Below are 17,582 nucleotides of genomic sequence, written 5' to 3' on the forward strand. Positions count from 1 at the left end.
TGTTGAGATAATGACTGTTAAAAGGGCTGCCTTAGCACAGTGCCTGGTAAGTATAAACACTCAATGCACTTTAGCTATAATTATGATTTCAGTTTACCATCACAACATTTCATGACTTTAATACATCCTGTTTTTAATATATCATCACTAACATATGAATATTTCAGCCTTTCTAGCTGCTCTTCCTTCTGAGCAATTTTGAGAACAATTGTTCTAAAAATTTCCCGCATTGCACACATGCTACCATCGCCACCCTCACCCTTTCGTATTATCATCTTCAGAATTATTCCATTTTTGACTTAACCTCTATCTTATGTAACTCACCACATTCTAGCTAAATGGGTGTATGATGACTGTCTATTCTCACAGTCACAGACATGACACATCATCCCATCATCCCAAGGACAATACTGGGCTCACATATGGATTTTTGGACTTCTTGGAATTGTTACCCACGGTACTTATCAGGGGGCAACAGATTGTTACCTTTCTAGCCATGGGGGTTTTCTCGGAATCCTTCATCAATCCGTATGCATAATTTGAAATTCCATTTCTGTCTCATTGCTCTAGATGTAAATTTCTTGTAATTTTTAAAAATTTCTTTTGTGGAATTTCCTGTGGAACCTGCAGTGGGGTGGAACCCAACTCAACCTCCAGTGCCTGGCACCCAGTAGGTGTTACTCCTCCCAAAATTGTTAAATGGATAGAGTTATACCAGCATAGTAAAATTACTCTGGCAAACACCCATTTCAAGATGGTAGCATTGAGGTAAAGTGTTTAGGAAAACTTATTCATACTACCAGGCTTAATTATTTTTTCTTCTTTGAAAAAGGCGCAAGGTCTATTGCCAATAAAGAAAGTGAGTACCCCACTTTCAGACTTAAAGTTGTGACAATTAGAATCCCTTTAACCTCTTTCCCTAGCCATTTCTCTCTCTTGTTCAAAAAATTGTTGTGTGTGTTTTTTAAGAGAAGGAACAAGTACTTGCCATTGTACTGAATTTATAATTTCTTGCTGTTTGAAAAGCCCCTTTTCTTTTTCCCACACCCAAATGACCTCTGAAATAAGACCAGGAGCTCTTGTTTTAAAACTGTCTTAAGCATACTTGATTCTTTGTATACACGAGTTTGTCTCCCTCAGAGTGTGGGAGAATATCCACTTATTCCATTACACTGGAACTTCTTTTGGATCAGTTCTTGTTGGTGGCAAATCTTTGCCTACTGAGGGTGGATTGAATTTTTGGGAACAACCAAAAGGCTTTTTTCAGAGCGTCCCTGATGACTAAGTTTGGAGATCAAGCTGGATCAAGACCATACGACTTGGGGTCAAAATTAAACAAGGCCTCTCTGTAGAGTAATGAGGCCGAGTGGCTTTGCTGTGTGGCTCTGAAGGTGTCTCTTGAGGTGACACCCACAGAGGATGCTGAGGGTTTCATGCACAGTCAGCGGACACTTGCTGGCTCCCTTGGGTGTCGGTGACAGTGATGACCAGGAGACAGTGGAACTGGATCCCTGCTGCTTCTACTCGCTGGCATTTGTGAATCCGAGCGGCCTGTATCACCCTAGACCCCAGTTCCTCATTTGTGAAACGGGGACCATCGTATTCTCCTCCAGTGCGATTTTTAGGATAAATTTAATACCGAGAGTAAAATACTTTGTCTAGTGCGTGGTGCCTACTAATGCCCGATGGGTGTCAGTTCCTCTTCTCACTCTTCCCCTTCCTTATCTTAAATGAGGCCTGTGGTTTGAAGATGCCATTTCAGGAAGGTTTGCCCCAAACTCACTCATGTTTCTTAGAAAACTACAACCACAAAATTATGTCAGGGTAGCCTGCGTGCCGAGTTTCCTTCCACCTGGAGCCACGTGTTTAATGGAGAGAAGAACGGACGGAAGAGATGAATAACCCGACCACCACCTAAAAAAGAATGCCAGCAGCCCCGGAGAGACTGGTTCCCCAGAGCTTCTCCGCGTCCCACCCCTGGCCCATGGAGACCCCAGCCCCGTCTGCCCAGGCTGAAAGAGCAGAGGGTGGGATTCCTGAGTAATTAAAGGGAATTTGGAAGGCTGGGATGTTGCGGAATGTTAGATCAGTAGCTAGAACAGCATGTGGTGTTCTTTAGGCAGGCTTCATTGAATCCATACAAAAAAAGAAAGAGGGGCTGCCTGCCGTCTGCCCATTTATCAAACAGTGAAGCTCAACTCTCACAGCTCCACAAAAGTGTTTGACTGTTTGCTGAGTCTTGCTCCAGAAATTAAAAGCTGAACAGCCTTAGCAGGGCTGAACCGACCCTGCATTTTGAGACTCAAACTAAATTGTGCTGGGCTTTCAGATTCAGGGACCAGCTGATTATTTGGTGAAAGGCAAGGAGAATAATTTGTAATTTGCAGCCCATAAGAAACACTTCAAAAAAAAAGCAAACTCCCTTCCCACAGGTTTTTGTTGCGGCTGGAAGGAGGAGGTGCTGTCTGCAACAGCTTTCTTTGCTCAGAGTGGGAAAAGTCTTGACCTCCAGTTGGGCAGAGAGCGATGTGGTGCAGCAGGGCCTCCACCCATCCCCCACCCCCAACTCCTAACAGGCTTCCTTTCCTCTTCGTGCTTTATTTGAAGTGACCTTTCTCTCTTTTTGGAGGAGGAGGAGAGGATTTGGCCATCAAATATTTTTAGGGAAAAAGTATTTTCACAAATGGAATGAAAGATTCTAACCCCGCAAATATATTGCTTGGGAGACCATAAGATAACCACAAAAGCCTGGAAACTGGGTTTTCTGAGAATCCTCTGAAGAGCCATCAAAGGATTGAAGGATACCTCTGTCAATGAAGAGAATGTGCTAGAAAAGGGTGATGCTCCTGGAAGACATCAAGGGGGGGCAGAGACGTATTAGCAGAGGGGCCCCTCCCTGGCAGCTGGTCCCTCCTCTCCACCCATCCAGCCAATGAAATTCCACTGGGGTGGATCTCCTACCCTCCATCCTCCTCCTCCTCCTGGCTGACAAAGCTCTAGGTGCACTCCCTAACTCCTTTAACTCTGCTGTAAGCCTGGAAGATAGGTTGAAAAAGTGTCATTATCCCCATTTGATAGATGAAAAAGCCTGTTGCTCAAATGGAAGAAAGAAGCAAAGGTCTTTTCTTGGCTCTTCAATTTAGCACATTTTTAAAGTGGGGTAATACCCTTCAGTACTTCATGGGATTGGGAGAGGAGGAGGAGGACGAGAGGTGAGCTGGAATGAAGGCAGGACCTGGTGGGTTTGGACTTTGTCTGGAGTCTTCATGAAGGAGTGGTTGAGGTGAGGCATACCTGGCAGTAGGGGCAGTGAGACCATTGCAGCAACCCAGGTGTGAGATTATGGCCCTGGGGCCGGTGGAGACGGAGATGCGGGGAGAATCAGGATATGTTCACGATAGAGGGAGGATGGAACTTGGTCACAGACTGGAAGCAGCAGGTGCAGCGGTTTGGAGGAGGAAGAGCTCTTACCTGGTCAGGGGATCAGCAAAGGCTTGGAAGAGGGTGTAAGCGGATCGTAGAGATTCCTCCCCACCTCTGAGAAGGTGCTCGTAGTTCATGCCCTGCCAGTGGGGAATCAGCAGCAGCATCTCTTATGAAGGACGGTGTGCAGGTTCCCTCGCTCTGACCACACCTGCCTGCTCCATGCTGTATTAGAAGAGAAGGGAGTTAGAAGAATGTGGCTAGACTTAAACATCCCTGGTAATAAAAGGGAATGAATGAGTCATCAGGATAATCACTGGTCATAATGGGCAACGTTTATTGAGCCCTTACTAAGTGCCAGGCACTGTTGCTAATTATTTACATGCGTTTACTTTTTAAATTTTCACAAAAATTCTCTGAGGTAGGGGTTGGTATCATTCCCATTTTACAAATGAGGAAGCTGAGTCATTTGAATGTTAAATAATTTGCCCAAGGGCCCTGGAATAACAAATGGCTGAGCTTGGATCTAATCCAGGTAATCTAGCTCCAAAGCTCTTGCACAGAACCCCTCTACCGTACTGCCTCTTCACAAACACCATCGCTGTACACACCAAGAAAGAGGCCCATCGGTTGTGTTTTCACCTTGGCAGACGGCCCCTCCTCCTAGGTTTCTGGCAGATCTACGTGGTTGTCCTGGGAAGCAGCACTTAGCGTCGTCCACTTGGCAAATGAGTAAAGAGTATTCTCCAGGCCAGGGGTCGGGCTTCATGCCTTCATTCAACAAACATGGACTGAGCTCTTCACATGTGACCTGGGCCAGGTCCCTGCTCTCGTGGAGCTTATGTTCAAGTCGGGGGAGATGTGAAATAAGCACTCAGAGAGTAAGCGAGCGAGACAACTGCGGAGAGTGCCGAGAGGAGGACAGAAAGCAGGGTCGCCTGCTGGGGGTGCTGCTTGTTTACTCTGCACCCGCTGGTCAGAGAAGGCCTCTGGGCAGAGGGACCTTGCCCAGAGGCCCGAATGTTGTAGGAGAAGGAGCTAATCTTGTGACGATCTGGGTGAAATTGCATTCCTCATGGAGAGAGCTGCAGTACAAAGGCCCCCAGTGGGGGAGGAAGCCTGGCATGTTTCAGGAACAGGGAAAAACTAAAATAAAAAGCAAGCCAGTGTGGCTGGTATCCAGTGAGGAAGGGTGAGAGTCAGAGGAGAAGAAGGCCAGGAGGTAAGCAGGGACCGGGTTACAGAGGCTGAGGTGGGGGTGAGTTCCAGGTGCAGCGGAAGCCTTTGGAGGGCTGTAAACAGGGGTGACATGTTCTGGATGAAAGCGTACACTGCCTACGTTGTGAGGAGGGGGGTGAAGCCCAGAGCGGCCAAGTGAGACCCCCGCTGAGGATCCAGAGCCCCACCGTCACTCAGGTGCTCCCCCCCCGGCATCCCCAGCACCAGTGGTCTTCTCGGGGTTCCTCTTGGACTCCTAATAAGTCATCGCAACCAAGGGTGTATGTTTTCCTTCATTCTTTAGATTGCTGTTTGTAAACTCCGTCACTGTGCTCCCAGCTTTTCCCAGTGCGTAACTGATGCTTGTGTTGACTTACAGATCATAAGGCAGCAGTTTCCTCAGTTAACTACCAGAAGACTCGGGACCCGAGGACAGTCCAAGTAAGCACCGACAGCCTTTCCACCTGCAGAGTGCACGTCCACGGGCCTCCAGTCAGGCCCGGACCCCAGGCCTTTCATCCTGAGCTCAGTCCGCAGGCCTCGGGGGAAGTCTGTGGCTGGAGAGAGTGGCCCCCTCTCCCAGGAGCCCCGAGAGAAAGGCTGTCCAAAAGGCCAGCTGCTTTAAGGAATCCGACATGGTGCCACCCTGCCTTTAGTTGTTTTTGTGAAAGAGTCTTGGGCATTCTTTAAAAGGAGCACCTTGTGGTTTCTTGACCAATCTCCAGGTTACTTGGCTTGTTTTGGTCAACAAACTCTACTCTGACAGTATCCAGTCTGCCAGAGAAGCAACCCTGTACCAATCCCTGCAAGGGAGATGGGGTGGAAAGCTTCAGCCATGCTGTGGTACCCAGGGTGTACTGCTTCCCATTCATCCATTCGGTCAACCAACCAACCAGCCAATGTTTGCTTCACATTTTCTGCATGTCAGATAAATGGTGCTAAGTGCTGGGGACACACGAGCAAACAGGTTTCCGCCCTACTGGATGGAACATGTATTCTCCAGGGGAAGACAGACAAAAAAAGATCATCAAATTGTGAAGAGGGTTGTCCTAGAGAATAACAAAAGGTTGGCCTGGTTTAGAGAGGGTAGCCCTGGAAGGGCTTACTGAGGAGGTGATCCGAGGAGTGAGAGGCTGTGTAGATGCCTGTCTCCCAGGTGAGCGTCAATGGGAAGGGACTCTGCCTTTTTTGCCCAGGCTTCACTAAAATCTGGATTTATAGAGACTTGCCTCGAAGGGTGTTTCAAAAAACTGTTGGAAGTGACTAGGTGTTCCATGAAGAAGGTCTGTTGGCCATGTAAGTTTGGTAAGCACTGAGCTAAACAGGTTCCTTTATGCAGGACTTGTCAGAACCTTTATTATACTACTGTACACCGTGATTCCATTAGAGGGGGCCTTATTCAGCATTTCTAAACGTTTTTACCATGCTGAGTAGCAGATCAACACATACTGACTTATGAAATAATGAAACTTTTTATTAAAAGACAACAACCACATAGGACTTGTAAGACTTGTCACTAAAAGTGTTTCAAAAGCAGCATGTCCAATACTGCCCCCCGACTCTAACCCCGGCCATCCCCAGGCAGCACATTCCCATCCTGCAAGGGTGGGTTTAACTTTGGAGCCAAATTAGGTAAAGAAAGTGGAAAGTGGATGATCAAACTGGGGGAAACCCTTTTTAGTAAAGTTCTGAAAATAAACGAGACTCATTTTTTTCATGTGGCTCAGAAGCTCTGGGGGCAATTTCCAAAGAGACTTACAGAAAATTTTTGAGCAAGGGACATTTTGGAATAAATTTCTAATAATTTTTTCAGGGTGACTCCTCTGATGAACAAATCTCATTCATAATGAAAAATTCCAGTATTTGTTTAAAAATGAGCTTTCAGCCCTAGTAAGAGTATAGAGTAGAAAACCCAGATTCTTCCTTATTTGTTTGCTGGTGAGCACAGTGGTTGGCACACAAGGGGAAATCACAGAGAAGAGGATGGTTGGAAGACTATTGAATGAATGGAAAGGAATTATTTTTCTCCAGCTTATGGTCTTTTTAGAGTCACTGGCTCCAATACATTGTTGCCCATTTCTGAGATAAAAGTGTACAAATAGATAGTAAAGATAGATAGTAAAGACAGGCAGTAAAAGTAGTAAAGATAGAACAGCATGGTTTCCCATCCTGCATAAGTTTGGAGAAAGTTTCCTTCTGTCTACATGTAAGAGCCTGCTTTTGTTTTTTTGTTTTCTTTTTCTTTAACCTAGAGGTTGGCAAATTGGGCAATATCTTCTTTAAAAATTCAGTTTCATTGTATCCTCTCCATAAGGATCCTCCAAGGTTGGTCTCACCTTCAACCAATTGAAAGGTAATAAGAAGCTCTAGTCTCCAACATGCCACTTGGCCTTATAGAGAAAATCCCTCAGCAAATTTACTTTGACAGAATAAATTGGGGGGGCAGGGGGCTGATGGAGAGTGTGTTGACGTGCCTTACAGACCTGAAACAGAAAACTGAGAAGTGGTCAGAGCACTGGCTTCACTGCAGTTGTCAATTCTAGCAACATACAGTCTGAAAAATCAAGAAGCGGTCTGATATGAACATGTTATTACTAGCTTGATCTTAAGAAAGTGTAAGGGGGGACTTTGAAAGTTAGGGAGGCGTGTCATAACTGCCCTCCCGCCTGGAGGGGCTTCCAGAGCAAATGGAACCCGCCCCCCGCCCCCACTACCAAAGGAGTGCCCTCCAGGTGGAAAGGCAGTTATGACAGTTGGGAAGTAGAAGGCGCAGAAGACAGAGATCAGCTCAACACAAAGAAGAACTTTCTGATCACTACACCGACCTAAAATGAACTGGGCTACCTTCGGAGGGTCCGAGTGCTTCATCCCAGGAGGCATTCAGATAGAGGCGAGATGCCCACTAAGCAGAAGTATCACAGAATGGTATTAGGAGTGAAGGGGGAGCGGGGAGAGGGAAGGTTACCTGCGCTCAGCTCTCCTCTCCCTGGGAAGCCTCTCCCAGAACTCAGACTGCTTTCTCTTTTGTATTATTTTGTGACTGACACCACCATATCTCCATGAGTAGAAAAGAGTAGTTAATGCGTTGTACAGCGTTTCTGAAAGTGAGGTCCATGAATTACTTACATTAGTATTGCCATGTGATCGTAAAAATCTACTCTGGATCTGCTAAATCAGAATCTTTGGAAGCAGGGCCTGGGAGTCTGTATTTTAATATGTTTTGTAGGTGATTCTTATTATTAGTAAAATTTGACAATCACTGGCTCAGCGCTTAAAAGCACTTTTAGAGGTTCAAATCCTGCCTCTACTGCTTACTCACTATATGATCTTGGGTGTGTTACTTAAATTCTCTGGGTCTTAGTTTCCTAGTCTGTAATATGGGGATAATAATTAGTTCTAGCCTCCCAGGGGTTTTGTGAGATGAAATCGGGCAATGTGTGTAAAGCACTTAGTACCTTGTTAGCTGCTGTGTTACAATAGTAGGTAATGGCAGTCTCATAGAGCCAGGAATGTAATGCAGGGGCCTAACCCAGCAGGCTTGCTGATCTCAAACGGATGTGCATCAGAATTATCTGTGGTGTTCGTTTCAGTGCTGATTCTTGGCCCCTATTCCCTGTTCTGAATCCTTAGGTCTGGGAAGGGGCCTTGGAATCTGTATTTTTATTACACTCCATAAGTGGCTCTGACAAACATCAAAGTTTGTTAACACCACCATGCAGTGTGTTTTCTTAGTGTAGCACAGTGCCTCTGTAGTCAGACAAACCTGCTTCCTCCCCTAAACAGCCATATGACCTTGAACAAATTACTTAAGCTTTCTTGCCTCCATTTTCTCATCTGTAGAAAGATTATAATAATCCCCATTTCATAGAATTATTTTACAAATTAATGTAGGTAAAGCACTTTCCAAAGTGCCCAGCACATAGCAAGTGTTCAATAGATTGTAGCTAAAACCCAAGCAAAATGCAGCCTCCATCCCTCATTAGTCTTAATTGAAAACATTGCTGTTATTAAGCCCATTCTGAGTTAATAAAAGGTCCTGGTCTTTGTCTTACATTCAGTGTCAACTGAGACACTGAGTTTATCCTTTTTAAGATACAGTTCTTTAAGACTGCCATTTATTGATTAAGAAAAACATAGGCCAAGTGAATTTTTGCTGGTGGTACAGTTAGCAGTCATAAACACACTCTTCTTCTTGGGTCCCTGTATATAAGAGATTAAGTACAAATGGAAATTTTTTTATCCCACTTTCTGCTTTGCAAAGTATTTGACTTAACATTTTCTGTAGGAGGCAATTTTGGTTATTTTTACCTGTCTGATTGATGGCTGGCAACATGGAACTTTGGTTTAATTCTAGACTTCCAACATGTTGAGCCTTACAGAGGAGTTAACTCTTCTAGCTCAGGGAGGATGGGTCCAGCCGTCTTTGGCCTTGGGCTCCTGCGGCTCAGGAACCCCCACCTGATGAGGGTGCATGTGGGTCTCTCTCTCTTCCTTTGTGGCCCAGGTATCATTACTACGGCATCGCGGTGAAGGAAAGCTCCCAATATTATGATGTGATGTATTCCAAGAAAGGAGCCGCCTGGGTGAGCGAGACGGGCAAGAAGGAAGTGAGCAAACAGACGGTGGCATATTCACCCCGGTCCAAACTTGGAACATTGCTGCCAGAGTTTCCAAATGTCAAAGATCTAAATCTGCCGGCCAGTCTGCCAGAGGAGAAGGTGACCACGTCTGAAGTGTTGCTGGGAGTGGGTGGTTTCTCTCTCTCTCTCTCTCTCTCTTTCTCTCTCTCTTTTTCTCTCACACACCACAGCGCGCGTACACACACACACACACACACACACACACACACACACTTTTATTGCAAAATGGTGAGTTTAAAAATATAAAGATAGAAATCAGATTCAAGTATGGACTTTAGTTGACAATAACAATGTGTCCGTGTTGGTCCATTAGTTGTGACAAATGTTCCATCCTAATGCAAGATGTTAACGGTAGAGGTAACTGGGTTTGAGCTATAAAGGAACTGACTGAACTATCTTCAAAACTGTACTACAACCCAATACTATTCTAAAATTAAAAGTTTATCTCTCTACCTATCTATCTTACCTACCTTCCTACCCATCTATGATGTTGCACTGTCTCATTTCACAAGGGCCCCCTCCTCTGGATTGCTTTTATAAAGGATAAAGTTTATTTTCCCATGTGCTGCAGAGGATGTGGTGAAATTATCGTCCCATAGACCAAGAAGATTTTATAGGTATAGTGAATCGGATAGTTTGGGCCATAGGGTATTGGGAAGAAATAATTGGAAACACAAACTTCGAGACTTTCCCCTGGGTGATCACATCCTAGTGCACCTATCTTGTGCTGCCCAGTGTGCCAGTAGGTGATGAGTTTCTACGTATCACACTGGGATGCAGTGGTGAATGAGACTTGAGTCCTGCTCTCAGGAAGCTTACAGTCAAGCAGGGAGACAGATGCTTGCATAAGTAAACTAAGTTTACATAAAACATATATCAAGGTTCTACAGCAAAAAGAATACCTGGAAAGAATGCTTTAAATCTAAGAACTAGATAAATCCTTATTTTTTCTCAAATTTGCTTTCTTTCTCAACAAACTTCCTGTACCATTGCTTTAAAATTCTTAGTTAAATGGAGCTGGAGATGCAGTTCTTTTGCTAAGCAGATTCTAGAGAATTTCCAAATGTCTTTTTGTGATTTGGGCAAAAGCACCTCCTCTTATGAGTACATGCTGGGTTTTAACTTTTTAATATATCAGCTGATGAGAATTTAATTTGGAAGGCGTCTACTATGTGCCAGGCACTGTACTAAATTCTGGATACACAAGCATGAATAATATGCTATTTTTATTTTCCCAGAGTCCACAGTTTCAGGGGGTGGAGATGGGGCAGAGGGAGAAACCCATGATTTCCGTACCACAGGGTGAGTGCTCTGAGGGAGAAACACACTCAGGTGCTATGGGAGCACAGAGGAGGGAGCTGAGAGTCAGCGGGCCCCACCTAATGAAAATGAGTTTTGTCTGGGTCTTGCAGGATGAGTAGGAATTAGGCGAATTTCATCCCCTCAACAGAGAATAAATGACTTGAAATTCTAAGGGCAGAAGTAACGTGTATTAATCTATGCCTTTATTGTTGATCCCTCCTCACCCCTCACAGGTTTCTACCTTTATTATGATGTACAGAACACACTGTCAGAGAATACTGGACACTGTAATAAGAGCCAACTTTGATGAGGTAGGTCAACAAGTGTTGAGCTATGAATACTCTGCAATAAAATATTATGATAACACTAGCTTCTGTTTCATGAGCTCCCTACTAGTGGCCAGGCCTCTGGAAGCCCTTGGTGTACATTAGCTCATTTAGTCCTCACAGTGATCCTAGGAAGCAGGCACTGTTACTATCCCCATTTTACAGATTCTCAGTGTGAACAGCAGTTGGCAAGGCTTTTTAGTTGCTCTGTCTAGTGAACTGCATCCTGCCTAGTTGGCCTCCTGGGAACACAGTTTTGCCAAGGTATCATTACACCCAGAATTATACATTCAGAAAAACTAAAGGAAAGCTTTTCTTTATTTTGGATTTAACCTTTTCCTGAGGCTCATCCACTTCAGTGCATTTGGAGCCGGTTACCCTCCATTCTCAAGGTCTGGTCCCCATGTCCCTCTAACACTGCCAGTAGGGCCATCTTTGAATACAGACAATCTAAGAATTTCATTTCATTTCATTTTTATTTAAAAATATTACAGTTAAGGAATGGAGAGGAGAAATAAGGGAGGATTGAAGCACTGGTTACATGACCAAAGAGACAATAAAATCTTCTTGCCTAAAATGCCATCCAAAAGAATCTTCCAACAGGATGGCAGGAAACCACACATTTCACCCCATAAAGCTGAGGCCTTTCGGTTTAAAGAAGATGCCTTTCAGGCAGGAAAAAAAGAAAAACAACTAAACCAAAGACACCACCCTGGGATCAGGTGTGGGCATTCAACTTCAGGGAAGACAACCCAGGTTCTATAGGGGCTATAAAAATCATTAGTTATTGGTGAAAAAGATGCTGGAGATTCCCTTTTTGTGTGTTTTAGGGGGGCATGTGCTGTTGGAGATGGAGGGGAAGAGGATTAGGTAAGGCAGTGAATGCTTGTTGAGCACTTGCCGGTACTTGTGCAGCTTATTTACTGTTCCCTCAGGAGCCCAGTGTAACAGTGGTACCACCATATGTGAGCTATCGCTCGGTTCTTAGACACGGCTCCAGAAGAGGTGGCAGCGTGTTGGCAGAGAAGGACTATTCTTCCTGCTCTTGACTTTCATCCACTAGATTCTTAAATTTCCCAAATTCCTTGAGTGACCATTCAAGTGGAATTATTTTCTTTTTAAAGAAAGAAAACTCACTGCTTTCTCTCGTATTGTAGTTTGGCTGTGTCTCACGTATCAAAGGCAGTGCACTGAGATCTGGGCAAACCATGACACATGATTGGTTAAGACAACACTGGCTTCTGTAACAGATAAGCCCCAAGTCTTAACACGGTGAGACAATACATGTCACAATCCAATGTGGACGCCCTTGGTTGGAAGGCTGGTTTCTGGGGGTGGTTCAGGGACCCAGGCTTCTTCCACCTTGTGGCCACACCCTGCCCTAGAGCCTTGGAGTCCTCTGTTCAGCTGATGGATGGGGAAAAGGATTACAGGAAAGACATCCCCCTTCTTAACCTTGTCAGCCCAGAAATAAAATGCATCACTTTTGCCCATAGTCTATTGGCAAGAGCTGGTCTCACAGCCCCGCCTTGAGGTGAGGGGAGCTGGGAAGTGTGGCCCCTCATGGGCGGCAGCTTATGCTACTAGAGAAGAGGAGCTCTAGTGGATAGCTGTCCCTCTCTGCCACAGGTACTAACAACAGAACTGGTGACAGTCCTGGCGGCAGCTTACGCTACTAGGGAAGAGGAGCTCTAGTGGATAGCTGTCCCTCTCTGCCACAGGTACTAACAACAGAACTGGTGACAGTCCTGGCGGCAGCTTACGCTACTAGGGAAGAGGAGCTCTAGTGGATAGCTGTCCCTCTCTGCCACAGGTACTAACAACAGAACTGGTGACAGTCCTGGCGGCAGCTTACGCTACTAGGGAAGAGGAGCTCTAGTGGATAGCTGTCCCTCTCTGCCACAGGTACTAACAACAGAACTGGTGACAGTCCTGGCGGCAGCTTACGCTACTAGGGAAGAGGAGCTCTAGTGGATAGCTGTCCCTCTCTGCCACAAGTACTAACAACAGAACTGGTGACAGTCCTGGCGGCAGCTTACGCTACTAGGGAAGAGGAGCCCTAGTGGATAGCTGTCCCTCTCTGCCACAAGTACTAACAACAGAACTGGTGACAGTCCTGGCGGCAGCTTACGCTACTAGGGAAGAGGAGCCCTAGTGGATAGCTGTCCCTCTCTGCCACAGGTACTAACAACAGAACTGGTGACAGTCCTGGCGGCAGCTTACGCTACTAGGGAAGAGGAGCTCTAGTGGATAGCTGTCCCTCTCTGCCACAAGTACTAACAACAGAACTGGTGACAGTCCTGGCGGCAGCTTACGCTACTAGGGAAGAGGAGCTCTAGTGGATAGCTGTCCCTCTCTGCCACAAGTACTAACAACAGAACTGGTGACAGTCCTGGCGGCAGCTTACGCTACTAGGGAAGAGGAGCTCTAGTGGATAGCTGTCCCTCTCTGCCACAAGTACTAACAACAGAACTGGTGACAGTCCTGGCGGCAGCTTACGCTACTAGGGAAGAGGAGCTCTAGTGGATAGCTGTCCCTCTCTGCCACAAGTACTAACAACAGAACTGGTGACAGTCCTGGCGGCAGCTTACGCTACTAGGGAAGAGGAGCTCTAGTGGATAGCTGTCCCTCTCTGCCACAAGTACTAACAACAGAACTGGTGACAGTCCTGGCGGCAGCTTACGCTACTAGGGAAGAGGAGCTCTAGTGGATAGCTGTCCCTCTCTGCCACAAGTACTAACAACAGAACTGGTGACAGTCCTGGCGGCAGCTTACGCTACTAGGGAAGAGGAGCTCTAGTGGATAGCTGTCCCTCTCTGCCACAGGTACTAACAACAGAACTGGTGACAGTCCTGGCGGCAGCTTATGCTACTAGGGAAGAGGAGCTCTAGTGGATAGCTGTCCCTCTCTGCCACAGGTACTAACAACAGAACTGGTGACAGTCCTGGCGGCAGCTTACGCTACTAGGGAAGAGGAGCTCTAGTGGATAGCTGTCCCTCTCTGCCACAAGTACTAACAACAGAACTGGTGACAGTCCTGGCGGCAGCTTACGCTACTAGGGAAGAGGAGCCCTAGTGGATAGCTGTCCCTCTCTGCCACAGGTACTAACAACAGAACTGGTGACAGTCCTGGCGGCAGCTTACGCTACTAGGGAAGAGGAGCCCTAGTGGATAGCTGTCCCTCTCTGCCACAGGTACTAACAACAGAACTGGTGACAGTCCTGGCGGCAGCTTACGCTACTAGGGAAGAGGAGCTCTAGTGGATAGCTGTCCCTCTCTGCCACAAGTACTAACAACAGAACTGGTGACAGTCCTGGCGGCAGCTTACGCTACTAGGGAAGAGGAGCTCTAGTGGATAGCTGTCCCTCTCTGCCACAGGTACTAACAACAGAACTGGTGACAGTCCTGGCGGCAGCTTACGCTACTAGGGAAGAGGAGCCCTAGTGGATAGCTGTCCCTCTCTGCCACAGGTACTAACAACAGAACTGGTGACAGTCCTGGCGGCAGCTTACGCTACTAGGGAAGAGGAGCTCTAGTGGATAGCTGTCCCTCTCTGCCACAAGTACTAACAACAGAACTGGTGACAGTCCTGGCGGCAGCTTACGCTACTAGGGAAGAGGAGCTCTAGTGGATAGCTGTCCCTCTCTGCCACAAGTACTAACAACAGAACTGGTGACAGTCCTGGCGGCAGCTTATGCTACTAGGGAAGAGGAGCTCTAGTGGATAGCTGTCCCTCTCTGCCACAAGTACTAACAACAGAACTGGTGACAGTCCTCCCTTATGTTCATATCTAGCTTTATACATCTCAAAACTTGACCATCATCTCACTTCACTGAACTCCATTCGTTAATTCCAACAATTGTTGGGCATCTAATAGTGCCGTATGCTGCTCTAGCCCCCAGAAATGGGGTGACAGGACACAGTCTTGAGGGGAAAAAAAGGCATGCACACCAGCAATTAGGATGCAGAATATATGGTCCAGAAACCTTGTGAGGGCTTGAGTGCTCCTGCAGGAAGAGTGCTAGACTTGGAGCTTAGGCTTGCATTCAAGACGTGGCTCAATTCCTCATCCTAGAATTGAAGATAAAAATATCATCCCTGCCTATCCAGTTCACAGGATTACTGGAAGGAGGAGATGAGACAATGCCCGGTAAAAGGTCATACAAATGATTGCTCTCGTCAGATACGTCAACCAGAGAGTTAAGAGAGGTCACACAGTTGGTTAGATCTTTGTCGCCTAACACTGCTGGTCCAGTATTCTTTCCACCCCTGGGCAGGGGTATTTGTGGCTGTTTTTGAGATGGCTGATGGAGATGTTGTTCATTCTACCCAAACACAAAAGAATGAAGGGGGGTATTTTACCTCTGATGGGCATGGCTTTCTCCTACAGCTGAAAAAAGTCATTGGTAAATAAATGGTGGATGCATCTGGTACACTTTGATGGTATAGTTTGTTTCAGGTCTTCAAGATCTTTAATATCCGTTGAGGTCACAATGTATACTAGTGTCACAATCTTAAATTATCTTATTGTTTGCTTGTTCATTGTTTGTCTCCTACCACCACCATGGAAGCCCTTGAGGGCAGGGACCTTGTTTGTCTTGCTTACTACTGTATCCAGGTCAACTATACTCTCAGGCTCTCAGTAAATGTTTCTTGGGTGGGTGAGTGGATGGATGGATGGGTGAGTGGATGGATGGGTGGATGGGTGGATGGGTGGATGGATGGAAAACCGCCACAGACTTATAGCATTGTCAGGCAAGCACAAAGAGTCCAAATCTGCATGTAGGGGACTTGCTGCAAAGCCTTCTCCAAACTACATTGCACAGAGAGCTGTAAAATCAGATAGTCCTGTGTTTGAGTCCCAAATTTACCACTTACTAGCCTGTGACCTTGAGCAAGGTACTTAACCTCTCTGAGCCTCAATTTCTTTTTCTGTAAAATGGAGGTAATAACTATATCTACCTCATAGTAAAATTGTGATGATTACATGGAAATTGTATAGATAAAGTATCTGATTTCAAACTCAGAGCATAATAAGTGGTAGGTATTTTGGTAGTTATTGTTTTGTCAAGTTCCTTTTAACACTGTAACAATTAAGTGCCCATGACTGGAAATCATCAGATATGTTTCCACAAGGTGCCAATATATTAGGAATGAACTAAACATAGGCATGGAAAAGAAATAGGAAACTTACTTAGGTATTCTTAAGGAAATCATCTCCTGATACTTCATTGAACAGAGAGAAAAAGGGCTGGGAGTTCAAGGGACTAAAGTAGATAATCCAGGAAACTTGGTTTAAATAATCATTTTCAGTCATTTACCCCTGATTCGTTCGCCATTTATGCTTGCAAGGAGTAAGGAGAACTTCTCCCTTCTGTCTAATTATGTTTCCATTTGTTAAATGCCTTCATCATGCCAGGCATCTTATAAGTTATCTTATTTCATCCTACTAATAGGTAGACACCATCTCCATTTTGTAAAGGCTGGGAACTCTCATATGTATATATTTATTTAGTCCGAGCTCCGGATTCAAATGACTTGCCATCTAACTTACGGTGGTCTAATCAGAGCTCTAATTTTCGCTCCCAGATTTGTTCTTCCCAAGTCTTAGATTGCCACTACCACACACAATTGCTCAAACCACAAACCTCGGTTCTTCTTTTCCCCTCACGCTTCGTATCTAGTCTATCAGGAGGTCCTGTTGGCTCAGCCTCCTGATATGAACACTGTGTCTGTCCATTTCACCCCGACTTCCAAGTATCACCCCTTGAGCTTTACACTGTTCTCCCTCCTTTTCTTTTTCTTCTCACTGTGAGGAACTAGTCCACTGGACATTAAATGCTCTTAAATGCAGAGTAGGAAGGGAGGTCAAAACTGGATAATATGCCCTCTACAAAGGCTGCCCCGGTACCAGGACTGATCAGGGCTCCCTGTGCCACTTGAACAGACTTGGAAAAGACAGATGGCTGCTAATGAGAGTGACTTTCTACAGATTTGTTTTAATGTACACAGCAGCTAATGTTTTCCAGAATTTCTGCTGGAAATTGACTGCTCATAAAAAAAAAAAAGAGTAGGGCTACATGCAAGGAGAGCTTAGAAAGGCAAATGAATTCAGAATCTACCAAATACTAGGAATCAACTGGGCAATGCTTATTTGGAGTTGAAAGGACAGGCAGGGAGGTCCAGGACCTGGCCAGAGGCCAGTGCCCAGGGATGAGATGGGATCCGGGGACAGCAGAGGGTTGTCTGGAGGGTAAGCACCTTGTCTAAGAGATGTGGCCACCTCCAGGCCCAAGGCGGCCAGCAGTCAGACACCAGGTGTCCCAATAAGAACAGGAACCTTGACAGGTGAGCAGAGCCACCATGGTGATCCTAGGTGGGTGACGCTCAGAAACGTAGGCAAGGGTGTCTCAAATGTCTTAGGGCAGTGGACTGATTTCTTGGGCCTCATAGTTGTAGTGCCTCCATGATACAAATAATAATAATAATAATAGTAATAATAATAGCAGCTAACCTTTATTGAGCATTTACTATGTGCCAACCACTGTAATAAGTACTTTTTAGGAATCTTTACCAAAATCTAGTAAATAATTACTTTTATTCCCATTTCACAGGTAAATAAACTGAGGCATAGAGATATTATACCCCTAGTTGGTAGTGGTGACAGGATTAGA

The 17,582-nt window shown here is 45.7% G+C and overlaps 1 protein-coding gene across 2 annotated transcripts in view; it reads left to right on the top strand.

The window, feature by feature from the left end:
* RFX4 (regulatory factor X4) overlaps positions 1 to 17,582 on the top strand; it is a 166,706-nt gene that overhangs the window by 82,627 nt on the left and 66,497 nt on the right. The window contains exons 5-7 of one of the 2 annotated variants that reach the window (XM_059934815.1): positions 5,021 to 5,082; positions 9,146 to 9,359; positions 10,817 to 10,894. In XM_059934815.1, the coding sequence (XP_059790798.1) occupies positions 5,021 to 5,082; positions 9,146 to 9,359; positions 10,817 to 10,894 (354 nt within the window). Of the gene's footprint in view, positions 1 to 5,020; positions 5,083 to 7,471; positions 7,567 to 9,145; positions 9,360 to 10,816; positions 10,895 to 17,582 lie in introns of those variants that run through there. The other variant, XM_059934816.1, reaches the window with a different exon arrangement.

Source organism: Balaenoptera ricei, chromosome 10 (genome assembly GCF_028023285.1).
Source record: "Balaenoptera ricei isolate mBalRic1 chromosome 10, mBalRic1.hap2, whole genome shotgun sequence".
NCBI classification, from domain to species: domain Eukaryota; kingdom Metazoa; phylum Chordata; class Mammalia; order Artiodactyla; family Balaenopteridae; genus Balaenoptera; species Balaenoptera ricei.